Below are 15448 nucleotides of genomic sequence, written 5' to 3' on the forward strand. Positions count from 1 at the left end.
CCAATTCCACTGTCTCTAATTAATTCAAGAGAAGCTTTGTTAAATTGATGAATCAGCTAAAATCTAACTTTCCCACACTGCGCGTGAAGAGGCAAAATACCGCTGATGAGGCAAATTCTTTTTTAAAATCTCCCTGTGTTTCCCTTGCCTTCTCCGCGCGTGTAACGAAAATCCCTATCGAAATCTCGTAATATATTAGCACTATGAAGAAATGTTTTCCATTTCAAAATCATAGGTTATATAAGACCAGGGATAAAATGTCCATGAGCTTTTTCCTCATTCCTTTTCTGTGTCGTTCTGTGTGCTCATCGCTTGTACATATGCCTGCTTCTTCAAAATGAAATAAAACGACGTCACGAAATTAAAAGTATCTTCACTGTCTTCAAACTGCATTCTGCTTCACGTATAATAATGCTCACACACACACACACAATATATATATATATATATATATATAGTTAGAGCCATTTATATTGCATTGTAAACATATATTCATATATGTCAATCGCAAATAAATAAATATGCCATCAAAAACATAACGTGTAAAAAAAACCGTCTCGCAACTCAATTCTTCTATCGTAAAAAGTTGTGAGATTCATGTAATACCAAGTCGGTCCATTTATTCAGTCCCTACTTAAGGGTCCTTCTGTCTTAAGTTATTACGTAATTAACAACATCTTATCTAACCTAACAACATCTTATCGTGACCATATCAATATTAAAAATCTTTTATGGTTTAAATAAATAGATTGACTTGGCAATCGCACTAAACAATCTAATTTAATATAATATGTTAATGTAATCTAATTTAATGTAAAGATACATTGTGTTTTCATGCGATGGCCAAGTCAATCTATTTATTTAAACCATAAAAGATTTTTAATATTGATATGGTCACGATAAGATGTTGTTAGGTTAGCTAAATACGTAATAACTTAAGACAGAAGGACCCTTAAGTAGGGACTAAATAAATTGACCGACTTGGTATTACATGAATCTCACAACTTTTTACGATAGAAGAATTGAGTTGCGAGACTTGGTTTTTTTTTACACGTTATGTTTTTGATATCATATGATATTTTCAGTCTGTTATTGTTTAGTGCAACATTTTTCTGGAAATTTTAGAGCTGTGAATCAGGACAGGAATTTTAGATATAAAATTATAATATTTTTTTTTTTAATTCACTAAAAAAGGATGTATGTAGCAAAATTTCTAGTACACTTTGCTCAAATCGCAGAAATAGATTACTAAATATTCTTTTACAATCGAATCTCTACATATCCAACATACAAGTCATATGGAATAAGTATGTGCGGGTTGCGGTACGAACTCGCAACGTTAGGGTTCATAGCCGAGTAACATAACCACTAGACAAAAGAGTACTCTCTTCTCCGGAAGTTGTTATCTGGCTTATAATGTTACCACTACAATAGTCCCCCACCAGTGAGTCGGTAGAGTTTATTGCGCCAGTTATGGCGAGCGACGAACGTTGTTATCGCGCCAAGTGTTATGGCGGGTGACGGCGAGTGTGTGTGAGTGGTTGCTGCCGGTAGATGGAGCCACGACAGCAGAATGAAGGATGCAGTTGTTCAGAACCAGGGTCACCAATGTGCGGGTTGAGGTTCGAACTCGCAACGTTAGGGTTCATAGCCGAGTAACATAACCACTAGACAAAAGAGTACTCTCTTCTCCGGAAGTTGTTATCTGGCTTATAATGTTACCACTACAAGTAAAATTTTTAAATTAAATCTAATGTACAATAATCCGGACGTGCAGAAATATTTAGAAATGTATGCACTACACTTAATTCCACATTTTGTAACGAAAAACAACTATAATTTTTTTTAAAAATTTAGAGGATTAAAAGAGAAACAAAAAAATAATAAATAAATCTTGAATTCAAAGATGTTTTTAAAAGATTTAGAAATTGTAGAGATTACTAATACATACTTTTTGATGTGCCATATATTTTGTCGATTGCGTATGTTTTTCAGACTTTTAGCTTTCGTTTAGGGATATAGTCTAGACACTAGTCTAAAGTAGGATTAGAATTCTGAAAAATAAGTAAAAGAATATCTGCAACGGAAAATGAGAATCGTAAATGACGTTAAGTTTATATCCCTTCTTTGGCCTCCAGCATTTAGAGTTTCTTTTCTAATGAAAACTGGTGAAACAGTTTTTTTTTTTTCTGATTTAATTTTTATAACTTCTTATAAAAAAAAATGCCTGTATATAATTTTTGAATGCAAAATTTTATACGTAATGAATTATTTATTAAAATTCATCTTATTTAAATCCTAATTTTATTTCTTAATTTTTAACTTAATTTATTAAATATTTTCATTCTACCCTAATGCTTGCAGCATCTTTTTAAGATACCTAAGATTTCCTACCCTAAATCTAAACGTACCAAACAAATCCCTATCAAAATCTCTTTGTTACTGAGGAGACAACATTTCTGGCTCTTTTATACTTGTATCGCGATATAAATGGACGTCAGTTTTATCATAGATCTTGTACAGAATATGCCTACCTTAGGGAAATAAATTGAAGTATATATATATATATATATATATATATATATATATATATATATATATATATATATAATTAGTTTTTATGACAGGAATTTATACAAATAAATGTTTTGAAGTCATTATTTGGTTTCAATTTTTACCAGTAACGCAAATGTTTTTACGTAGGAATTATGAGTTTAAATTAAGTCTTATTAAAATATAAAAAATTATATTTATTAAAACATGTAATAAAATCTTAAGTTTTTCTATATAATAAGTTTTATCATATAAACAGGCATTCGTTACGTATCGGTAAGAAAGATATATATTTGTTTCATCTGAATGGTTTATAAAAATCATATACAGTTTTCTATATTATGATTTTAAGATCTTCAAGATTTAAATATTAAGGATTGAAATTCAGAAACTTCCACCTGCTCTCTACTGAGGCAAGTCACATATCTTCATAGCAATTGCGATGAAAGTAATCAGTAGTTATTATATGCACTTTAAAATTCCGCAGCAGTTGAGTCTATAAATTCATGCACTGTGCGCTTAGTTTTTTTAATACAAATAGCGAAATTTTATGACTTGAAAATGTATATATTTTGAAGACATGAAAAATAAGAAAAAGATAAGTAAGCTATTTTCCAGATAAATAAAAATTCTTTATTTATATTTCACGCTTGAGTAGCATCTTAGCCGTCGCAGTTCAAAAGAAATGCGACGTTGCCCAGGGAACACCACGTGGAGGTGTGCTACTCTCGTTCCCCTCCCGCCAAGCCTCCCTTCGTCGCTGCATCAAATGTTTTAATGTTTTTTTTTTTTTTTTTTTTTTTTCATAAAACCATTTAGAAGCAAGCTGACGACAGATTTTAAAAGAGCTTCTAGATGTTGACGATAGTCTTTGAAAATCCATCTGGTTACTGACAACAACATTTCAAATAGCCTGTAGAAAACAAAGGCAATTTTAAGTAGCATCTGGTAATAAAGGCATTCGTTTCTAACTCCGTTTGGATGTCGAAGGCAGTCAAAAGTAGCATCTGATAATACAGGTATTCTTTTCTAACTGCGTCTGGATGTCGAAAGAAATCAAAGTAACATATGGTAATACAGGTATTCTTTTCTGTCTGCGTCTGGATGTCAAAAGCAGTCATAAGTAGCATCTGGTAATGCAGGCATTCTTTTCTAACTCCGTTTGGATGTCGAAGGCAGTCAAAAGTAGCATCTGATAATACAGGTATTCTTTTCTAACTGCGTCTAGATGTTGAAGGCAGTCAAAAGTATCATTTAGTAACACAGGTATTCATTTATAACTGCGTCTGGATGTTGAATGTAATCAAATGTACCATGTGGTAATACAGGTATTCTTTTCTGACTGCATCTGGATGTTGAAGGCAGTAAAAAGTAGCATCTGGTAATAGAGTCATTCTTTTTAACTGCATCTAGATGTTGTAGGCAGTCCGAAGTATAATCTGGTAAAGAAGATATTCTTTTTGACTGCATCTGGATGTTGAAGGCAGTAAAAAGTAGCATCTGGTAATAGAGTCATTCTTTTTAACTGCATCTAGATGTTGTAGGCAGTCAAAAGTATAATCTGGTAAAGAAGACATTCTTTTTGACTGCATCTGGATGTTGAAGGCAGTAAAAAGTAGCATTTGATAAAAGAGTCATTTTTTTAACTGCATCTAGATGTTGAAGGCAGTCAAAAGTATAATCTGGTAAAGAAGGCATTCTTTTTAACTGCATCTGGATGTTGAAGGCAGTCAATAGTGTGCTTGAAAGCAGTTTTGAAATTAAACTGCATCCTGGAACTGCCGGTATTCTACAGGCAAGTCCAGTGCCAGGCAAAACTGGTAGACCGCGTATGACTCGACTACTGGTGTTCCAATGGGAGCCAACTGTGCAGGCAGATCCAATGCACAGCACATTGCATATATCATATTTGATTTTACAATCGGCGGTGCAGCTTTCTGGACTTTGATTGGAGCCAGTTCAGCCGGTATCTCCAATGCCTGGCAAAATCTATAAACAACGTAGGAGTGCACTACAGCAACTCCCGGTACAAGCGATGGAGATGTCATTTCCGCATTCAGACCCAAATCAGGATCAGAATCAATGTCCAAAAAAGTTGGTAGTAAGGGAAATAGGAAAAGTTTCATAACTTCCCAAATCGCCATCAGGGCGATGATTCCAAAGAAGGCCGTAGTCTCATCGAAAAGTTCAAAAACAGCACTAAGCATAGCTCAGAAATATAAGGACACACAACTATCGGTTGCAAGAAAATAAATGAATTTTAGCAGAAATCAACAATGCATATGTTGATTATTTCTTCTATAACATTGTTTGTATACTATAAATTTGTTGAGCATTTAAACAATGATTCTTTTTCGACAAAATAGTTGAAGTGACTGTTTAAATACTTTTGTGCAGTAACAATTGAAATACGGTAATTATTAGCTGTTTAACAATTTACTAATAATAAGTCAATGGATTTGGTGTAGAGGCAAAAAAGGGGTGTTAATATGTTAATGAATTTAATTTGTAATTAATATTTCTATGGGCAGTTAAAATTAGTTCTTCTGATTGAAAATGTACAAAAAATAAGATAATATCTTTTCCATTTTGCTTTATACGTGGAGAATAATAATTATTCTCTCTTATGTTGTATATATTAAAGTGTACACAGAACTTTGAGGAATTAGGTAGAGAGAAAATGTAGGAAATAACAGAAATGAAAAGTTATTGTTTAATTGAAAATCAATTAAATATTTTGTAAATTTTGATATATTAGTTTGTATTTCTTTAGTATTCGTCATTTCATAACATCATACTACAATTGAGAAACTGAATGAAAGCTCATCTAATACAAAATAATACTTTTCTATTTTGCTGCATACTTTGTATCACAAGAAATTGGAATGAAACGAAGAAATCATGAAAAATATATCATTAAAACAACGGTGAATTAGTTTGCATCAGATAATTGGTTTGAAATTTCTTGTAGTAACAATAAATTGGTTATTCCAAAAAATTGAAGAATATTTACTAGAAAATTGTACGAAGTTTACTTTTAGACATTTTTTCTGTATTAATTGAGATTTAATTTTTATGTAGTAAAAAAATGTAATCATTTTAGTCCATACATTAATAGTGATATTCTAATATGAACGTGATTTATAATAAGGCGAATAAATTTGTTAATTAAAGTTATTTTATTTTGTTATTAAATATTAAGGCTTTTCTAAGAGCTTAAAAGTTATACGTTTAATAATTTTTGGTTATAAAATTATTCATTAAATTTACTCTCGCTAATTGAAATTATGTTTAGTAATATATGAAATGAACTTTAAAAACTTTTTGTCTGAAAAATAGCGCTCGAATTAAAAGTTCAATTAAAAACAAATTAGATATATATTCCAATGCATAAAATATTTTCTTGATATTTCAGCATTCGATAAATTTCTGGAAGAACTGAACAAAAGATCTTTCCTTTTGCAGGTAGATTTCTTTCCAATAACCCTCACCCACCGAAAAAAATGTTAATTTTTACTTTCAGCCAATTAATAGAAAAAAAATTTCATATCTTCATTTCGTAAGAGAAAATGCCATCAAAAACATAACTTTTAAAAAAATCCAAGTCTCGCAACTCAGTTCTTCTATCGTAAAAAGTTGTTAGAACCATGTAATACCAAGTCAGTAGTATAGAGATGATGGCTCTCATATAAAAAGTACCTTTCACTAGATGATGGCTCTCATATAAAAAGTACCTTTCACTAGATGATGGCTCTCATATAAAAAGTACCTTTCACTAGATGATGGCTCTCATATAAAAAGTACCTTTCACTAGATGATGGCTCTCATATAAAAAGTACCTTTCACTAGATGATGGCTCTCATATAAAAAGTACCTTTCACTAAATGATGGCTCTCATATAAAAACTTTTTATATGAAAACCATCATCTCTATACTACTAAAAGAGCGAGCAATGTTTTCTGCAAGGTTATAAATTTTATTCCCACTCAAAAAAAAGAGGCATAGACTGATAATTGTTGAACGATTTTTATTGTATTTATAAGAAAGAAATATATGTATAAAGAAAGGATATGAATACAAATTATTTTCATTTCATTCGAAAAAGCAGTGCAAACAATTAATACATTATTAAGTAAGACAAAACAACAACTTGAATCATATATATATATACATGCAAAAATAGTATAAAAATTGATTACATTAAAAAATAAAATGTTCTTGGAATTTATTAATAATATCTCATGGAAGATCTTATATAGGTTCGCATTTGCGTTATAGACTGAGAAAACCATGAAAAGACTCAGTCCAACCAGTCGATCTGAGTAAACATTTGATTCACTTACAAAGCATGTGAATATAAGAAAGAAATGTATATAAAGAAAGGATATGAATACAAATTATTTCCATTTCATTCGAAAAACAGTGCAAACAATTAATACAATATTAACTAAGATAAAAACAACAACTTGAATCATATATATATGTACATGCAAAAATAGTATAAAAATTGATTACATTAAAAATAAAATGTTCTTGGTATTTATTAATAATATGTCATGGAAGATCTTCTTATATTGGTTCGCATTTGCGTTATAGACTGAGAAAACCATGAAAAAACTCAGTCCAACCAGTCGATCTGAGTAAACATTTGATTCACTTACAAAGCATGTGAAATAAAATTGAACTAAGAGACAATTTTCCCCTTAACAGAAGGTAGCTATTGAATGCTTAATAGTTTTTCAAAAAAAAATTTTTTTTGAAGAACATAAAAATAAACGAAAATTATATTACCATTATTCTTCAAGCAAGGAATAGTGACCAAAGCATTTTCCGGTCACACCATCCTCATTCAAAAATATTTTATCGTAAAACGGAGATAAAGAAATTTTGTTTGATATGGTTGTAGAAAGAATATGTGATTTTGACTGTATAGAATATTGCTCGTGACGATGAATCGTTTCATTAAGTAAAGAGGTTTTAAAATGTTCATGTGTTATGTTTCTTAAACAACTCTGTTTTACACCTTTTGCCTTTTTCGTTTCAGTATTTTCACATTTGTAGCTGTACATTTTGCATCGTAAACCGATAAATTCTGAAATAGGTTTAGATTTCGTTTCGTCTTTTAAAAACCCTAACTTATTTTGGTTCTCCGAATTAAAAAATTCACTTGAAGATGGATAGTTGCTTAGATCCATGATATCAAAAAATTCGTTTTTAAAATCTTTGTAAACATTATTTGTAAATATTTGCATGAATAGAGAATCAGTATCTGTGTATAAGAGTTTGCAATTTTCTTTATAATATTTTTTGAACTTAGAGTAATATAAAGTATACATGTGTAATTTAGCTAGCTCAAGCACGCAAAATCCTACATAAATTGGTTTGTCGAGAACTAGATTAATTTTTTTCATCTTAAAGACAGCGAAGTCTTCGTTTATGCTCTCAAAGTATTCAAGTAAAGGACTTGCTAAATGCTTTCTACATTCAGCGGGTGTAAGAGCAGTCTTTAAGTTAATTCTTTTTCTGACGTTTTGGCATGTTTTGCCGAAAAAAGCATTATTCATTTTTTTAAAGAAAGATTTTTCAAACTCGCTTTTGGCTTGTTGGCGTTTTTCATTATTAAAATTTATATAGCTTCGCAACCAGTCTGATTGTGAAAAAGCCAAGATCCGATAAATTTTTTTTAAAGACATCCCATGCTTTAAATAGTATTTTAAGTTCCTGTAGTGTAAAATGTAGCGTTTCTTTGGATAAAAATTTGGTGTTAACTTTTTACACTCGGTGAATGGAATATTTTTTTCAGACAATATTTTTTTTTGATAATCTGATAACATTTGTTTATTTATATTTAAGTGTTCTGCTGCTAAGGGAAAATCATGGAAATCATGAGCTGATTTATCATATAGTAAATCTACCTCTAATAAATATCCCGTTTCTGAGTATCGAGATACATTTGCTAAATCAAAAACAGCTATTTCTTCAGGTGAAAGCCAACGAAAATCCCCCACAGGTAGATATTCAGACATGCAATGTCCGTAAAGATTGTTAACATCTAAATTCACAATATAATTTGTAGGTTCATCGGGGTTATAACAAGAAAGATATGGATTATTTGCCTGGGCATATCTTTGACCGAGAAAGCAAATTCCACCTCTCATTTGAGTCTCAAGTAAGACATAGTCTTCTACATTCGATAACAATTTTAATTCCTGACCTGTGAATTTTAAACCAGAATGCCACGTTAAATCAGCAATAGTTAGGAAATGAGCAGGGTCCAAATGATAGTGCATCATGCTTGTTTGTCGAAACGATTGAAATACTTCAGCTAAAAGAATTGTATCTGTATTTTGATACAATTCAAGGTAATCTTGAAAATTTTTACAATGAAATTCTTGGTAAACCCTCAGTGCGTGTTTGTATTCTTTTTTTGTTATGTTCGAATTCGTCAAAATGTTAAAAAAGGCTTCGTGAGGTGGAAATGTCTTTTGTTTTAAAATATCTTTTGATGAAAAATAGCTATAAGGAAAAAATCCTTTTTGTTTGAGTAAGTTTCTATTTGTTTTATTTTGGAAAAAAGAATCAAAAATGTCAAACCGATGTTCAGAAATTTTCAAAATTTCTACAAGAGAAGATAAGGAAGAATCAAGAAATGCGTACGAATCAATAAATTTAATGTAATTATCGAGGGTGAAACTAGTAAATTTTTGACTATTCGTCGGAATTATATCAATCTGATGCGCGAATTCTGGAGACATATGTTTTAACAATAAGTGGGAATCGTACCCCTTAAGGTTGTGAATGACTACAGGAATGAAATTACTTCTTTTTAAATTTAAATTGCATGAATTGTGACAGAAACCTCTAAATATGCCTAAAACATGGCAATGATCTCTGACAATGCGATCACTCGGTTCAAATTTTAACTTGCATATGTAACATGTGCTAGGCTTTCCCGTTGGTATATTTTCCTCGATCATTGGTTTATTGCATGATAGTCTTTTAAATAAAGATTTTGCTAATTTTTTTATTGTTTTTAAAAATATTTGTACTGGATTTTCTCCGCAATAGAATTTGTGATATATTATTTCATTTTTTATATTAATTGCTATTAATGCGAAACTGATTGGTTCGTGATGCTCTAGGTTGGCTGAAAAACTCTGAGATGTATTTGGTAAAACAGTAGATATATTTTTCGTTATGCATTCAAAATCCGCATACAAAATAAAAGGATGGAACAACATTTTGTAAATGCTAGTAAATTTTACAGTGTTTATTTTAGGCGGGGATAGTTTTTGGGGGGCATTTTGGCAACACACTCGCTTATGATCTACAAGACTATTTCGCCTCTGAAATCCAATCAGGCATCGCGAGCAATAATGATGAATCCCTTTTTTGGAGTTTAATAAACGATTTAGATTTTTAATTAAGAAGTAATGCTCTTTATACAGAAGTAAATTTATTTCCGAACCCAACTTTTTATTACTGATATATATGGGGAAAACTTCTTTGTCATAAGTAAAAATATTTATCTTTAAGCTGTTGATACTTTCAAAATGCTTTATGTTAGAGAGTTTCATGGGGAAGGTTACATTTTTCAATTTTAAGTATTTTAGTTTATTTTGGTAACTGCTTGGAGCATTAGAATTTTTTTCAGGAGGAAAGAGATGAGCTAAGCAACTATATATGAAGCATTTGTGATCATCGCAACGTATATTTAGAAGAGTTCTTTTTTTTTTTAAACAGTCAGGTAATTTTATATTACCGCAACCTCCCCGCGGTTCTCTGTACTGTCCGATATTAACATCTAAAAAGTTAATTTTATTAATAACCCAACCACTACCGTTTTGGATATATGTTTCAATGGAATTGAATATTTTCTGAAAACAGCTTTTAACTTTACTTTTTACTTGGTTATATGATATTATGCGTTCAGCAAATGAACAGAAGTAAGCGTTTTGCAGTAAATTGTCAGGATGAGTATCTTTAATAAATTCAATGCTTATGCATATTAAAAGACGGAAAGGTAGGTTTTGCTCTAATAAGAGTAAGAAAATGTTTTCTCGAATTTCGTTATATAAGTTGTAGGGATCAGAGTGTATCGGAGAGTGTCGGTAAGCTGAAATATAACCTCTAAAACTTGATTCTATTCTATTAAACGACATTCTAAGAAGATGAATATAGGGAAAATTGTCAAGTTAGTTCAATTTTTTTACAAAATTTTCATTTAACTCGTGAATGTCAATTTTTCTTTATATGTTCTGCAAACACATTTATAGCTTTTTTTAAAGCTCCCAATTGGTCAAGATTCATGTTGAATCTGTTCTTTGTTTCATCTCCAACATTCTTTTGGAAAGCAAGATAATAGGACTTTCTGTATTCCTTGATGCTGATGTTAATCCCTTTTCCTAGGTAAGCGCTTATTGGGGGTATGAGCTTTTTCTCTTCTGTCGGATCAGAAAAATTATACTCGAAATTCTTTGCTCTTTTGGTGGACTCCTCTTTTTTCTCATCGTTTGATTTTCTTTTAGCTATCAGAAAAGGGATAATATTTTGAAATTAAATCTAAAGATACAAAATGTAAAATGATTTTACATTTTACCGTCATGTTTTTTCTTTGGGAATTTAAAAATCTAAAGTCTAAATTGACTTATAAAATCAAATCTAATTTACCGCTTGTATGCTTTTCCTTGGAAGGAAGGGGAAATAACTGCTCGCCGTCTGAATCGCTATCAGTTAAGCCTATTAGGAAGTGTGAAAACTTAACTTTATTTTTAAAAAATTATGTTACACATGCTTAGCAATCTAAAAAGAATATGAAAATGCAATCACTTACTGACGCTCGCTTTGTGACTGTCCATGATAGCTGAGTAGTACTTAGATACACGCACTCTGAGGAAGACGGAGACAGAGATGAAGATGAAGTCTTCAACAAGATCGGTAGTATATGTACAAAGGCTGATGTAGCTTATATTTATACCCCTGTTTATGTAAGTGGCAATGGAATAATTGTTTATTATCTGTAGAATTTCCCAGGAACGCCTTGTTCTCCCTGAACTGGTGACCTTAAAGTAATTTTAAAATAACTTTATGTGCATTTTCCTACCTTAACCCACTTTCACCACCTTGAGAATAAAACAACGTAATTTTACGGTGATATAGGATATTACAAAAAACATATTGATGTAGCGAAGCAAAATAAGACAGACGCAATTATACAGTTAAATTATATTTTTATTCAGGGATTGTTAAAATATTACATCGAGTGGTACAATCAGTTTCTTCGTGTTGCTTATGCATGTAGAACATCGATTCATTGATGATGTTACATTAAATGACAGTTAGTGCTGCTTAGTATTACAATTTTATATAGAGTTTACAATGCTGAGCTATTCTCAGTATCTTAGCTGTATAGTTTAGTATTTACATTTATTTTCTTTGAAGTTGTCCACAATTCCATTGCAGATCTTTGAATCATGAGTAATTGATTCGCCGAAGTTCGCTTTGTATTACGTTTTACAATCAAATGTCTGTCGATAATTCATAGCAGAACCGTTATGGAGTTCTCTGACAATATCATTATTGTTGAGAACCTTGAAATAGGCAATCTTCAATCTGCAGTCTGAATCAACTGTATCCATTTGATAGGAGTTCGCAGCTTGAACACAGGATATCATATTTTCGTAAAGGGAATCGGTGAAGCAATGAATCATATAAGCTGATCCAGTACGCTTCAAGTACATAAAGCCATATCTCAGTTCGGAAGTCATCGTTTCTGCTGAATCAGTTGAAGCACAATGAGAATTCCCCAGTTAGTGTATCTCTTTTATATGCTCTGTATGAAAAGTGACCTCCAAAAAAATATGTTAAATTTATATAGAGAGCTTATAGAGAGAGCATATATAATTATATTCTGTTGAAACATGTCTAAAGACATCTATTTCTGAAATCACGAGCTTCACAAATTTGATTTGAATATGGAGAAAAGCAGCAATTTTGTAAACGAAATTTGCTAGCTACAAATTTTTTAATAAACTTCTCGTTATTTTCAATTTTATTAGAATCTAGAGGTGACAAAGTTTGCTTTCTCACAAAATTGTACAAGAAATGAAGGCAAAAATGACCACAAGTATACGACACTAAGCTTTGATATCTACATTTGTTCCAAGCAAAATTTGCAGCGTTATTTTCTATGAACTTTAAAATATATTTGTTATTCGGCACAGAAGCGTAACTACAAAAATAGTAACATTTATTATTCCGAAATGCTATTGCAACCCAATGACTTCCCGGTTTTGTTTTAGGATCTAAATTTACAATAAAACATGAATAACTATCTATTGTCTTAGGCAATTCATCTGAAGCGTATACACCTCCAAATTTAGAACGTAGACGGAAGTCGCTGCATGCAAGTCTGCACAAAGTTGTGCTATCCATTTTCAAAAATCTGAAAAAATACTGCGACTTTTGTCGATTTCTATAGTATTTCGATACTCTGAAAAAACTATTAAATTTACAGTTTCAGATAATGCTTTGCTGAATTTTATATCAATAGTTAAATTACCATTGCGTGAAATACTTTCATGCATTCCGTCCGCGTTGAGATCGGGCGTCAAATCTACAGCGAACAGCGTATACCCATCTTTATATTCAGTGTAACTTATATTAATGTCTTGATCTTTATGATATCTACCCAAATCAGTAAATAGACTCATATAACATCTGCTGTAACTGTTAGAATTATCAAATTTTGGTTGAAAGGGCTTTGACGGAATCATACGATTGCCATCTAATATACAAAGATATGATAAATCATAATGCTTGAAATTGAATGGATTTTTTGAAAAATCCCCATTAAATGCAGCATTAGATACCATACCCATTATAAGTCGTGTCGGTAATTGTCCAATGAACGCATTAGGGATAGTTATTGATTGCATTCCTGAAGAAAGTGCGAATGATTTCACTTCTGTTCTGCGAATAGGCATTTTTATAACTCCCTTGCTTAAAGCTAATTCATGGGCAATCACGACTGAGGGAGCGACTTTAATTTTCCTAACAAATAATGATGCATGATATATAACTACTTTAAAATCTTGCGTGGCTGACATCAGAGCAAAAGAATCCTTATTTCTTTCTAATTTGATCCGAAGATTCACCGAATTTATAAGACATTTGCTCTGATTGCCTAGATCGAAATGTAATGGACCTATCATATCTATAAGTTTACTATCTTTGCAGATGTTATATCTAGTTTGGTAACCGGAATTTGCATTATCACCAACATTAGCTAGTTCTACTGATTCATGCTTAGAAGCAGCGTCTTTGTAGAAAAGACCCGATGTTAGCATTGATTCTTGAACAGCTCGAGGTGAAAGCAAAGCATCGAAAATACATCTATATGCGTAGTTAGCTTGCGAAGAAACCTGCTTGTCATTTAATGTAACTGAACATTCAGAAAATATCGTATTAAGGAGATAATTGATAGGAGCCACTTGATCAGGCGTTCCAATTACTGCTCCATTTCTCTTTTTAATTTTCACTTGTAGATGCAAAAGTGTATGGGATAAGTCCAGATAATGTTCACCACTTCCGCTTACGTAAAATTCAATTGGCGTCTTTTCATTCAGAGATGCAACAGGAAAAATCTCAGTGAATGAGCTGTCTTCTGTTGATAATTGTACAGGATTCACGTTAAAAAGGTCTAATTCACTCTGCAAGCAAGCACACGCTCGGGAATCCATTATGAAAATATGTCTGCTTTCTTTAATTTCTTTCGGCTCCGCTTGACACGTTGCGAATGATTTTTCTTCTGGAATTTCTTTCTTTTTATACCCGAACCGCTCTGAATTTTATGAATAATGTCGTCTTTTATTTGTTTTGATGTTTCGCGAAATCGCGATCTTGCCGAGTCTTTAAGAGATGAACCTGAAGCAACATCTGACATTACTTTTGAACCTGCGCTTAGAAGGTGTTTTCCTAAATACTTTCCAGCTTTCAGTGCTATGGGAGAAATAAATCGAAATAAATTTGAAAACATTCCATATCCTCTTTGGTGGCCAACACCCTGAAAATATGGTCCACCGCCAGCCTGCACTTGCGAGCAGTAATAATCTTCACAAGCTTTTTGATCCAAATGCATTCTCTTTCACGATCGGATTTAAAATGATTCATCACAAAATAAGTAATAGTTTTATAGTGTTCTGCGACGGAAGGAGAGAACCAAGAGTGATTTCCCACTGGTAAAAATTATACCATCTCCAGAGCTACTTCTCAATTCGATTTCTATGCAATCGATATAATTTTTGCGCAAAGGAAAATACAGCGGTCTTTGATAATTTATTACTATTTGGTCTTCTTTTTTCGACATAACAGGAATAATACGGAGTAAAGGAGCAATTGTATCCCCTACAAAGTGCGATTCTATGATATCACTATAGACATAAATTTCGGTGATTCCTCCATCTAACTCCAATTGATAGTCAGATATATGAGTTCCGCCATTTAATGTGGATTCTTTGAAACCTAAAAGATCTCTTAATCCTTCTTGTAAAGTCAGAGTTGAATTTTCTGGTATATGAATTTTGATCTTATTGTTCGCTAAATGATTAAAAGCAAGGTGTTTAAAAGATCCAAACAACTGCTCTGAGTTTTTATAAAATCCGACTTGTAGTTCCATATCCTCTGTTTTTTTAATTTTCACAGGAATTGTTGGTTTATTCGTAATGCTCACGCGGAAGTATTCGTTCATAGGAGGCCTTTCAATTTTTTGCAAAACATGTAACGTTCTACCCGTTAAAACAATATCTTTCGTCATGCCCAACATTCGCATAAACAACGGGGCATATAATAACCTAAACTCGAGTTCAACATTCTTTTGAACCGTTATTTCTACTTT

The 15448-nt window shown here is 31.8% G+C and overlaps 1 protein-coding gene across 6 annotated transcripts; it reads right to left on the bottom strand.

Annotated features, from left to right (window-relative positions):
* Window positions 1-6615: 6615 nt before the first annotated feature.
* On the bottom strand, window positions 6616-15229 carry LOC129976131 (uncharacterized protein F54H12.2-like). Of its 6 annotated transcripts, none has more exons than XM_056089537.1 (3): window positions 11387-15229; window positions 11224-11292; window positions 6616-11081 (listed from the first exon to the last, which is right to left on the bottom strand). In XM_056089537.1, exon 1 carries the CDS (start codon window positions 14292-14294, stop codon window positions 12990-12992), a length of 1305 nt encoding a protein of 434 aa, XP_055945512.1. In that variant the 5' UTR covers window positions 14295-15229; the 3' UTR covers window positions 6616-11081; window positions 11224-11292; window positions 11387-12989. The 6 variants fall into 6 exon arrangements, with proteins under 6 accessions (XP_055945512.1, XP_055945508.1, XP_055945510.1 ...); XM_056089533.1 differs by having other exon boundaries at window positions 6620-11081; XM_056089535.1 differs by having other exon boundaries at window positions 6620-11081; window positions 11224-11311.
* Window positions 15230-15448: the final 219 nt, after the last annotated feature.

Source organism: Argiope bruennichi, chromosome 7 (assembly GCF_947563725.1).
Source record: "Argiope bruennichi chromosome 7, qqArgBrue1.1, whole genome shotgun sequence".
Classification (NCBI taxonomy): Eukaryota; Metazoa; Arthropoda; class Arachnida; order Araneae; family Araneidae; genus Argiope; species Argiope bruennichi.

Excerpts from the sequence above, each read along its gene's own strand:
- LOC129976131 (XM_056089536.1), bottom strand. The coding sequence starts at position 10,715 with ATGTCGTTTAATAGAATAGAATCAAGTTTTAGAGGTTATATTTCAGCT.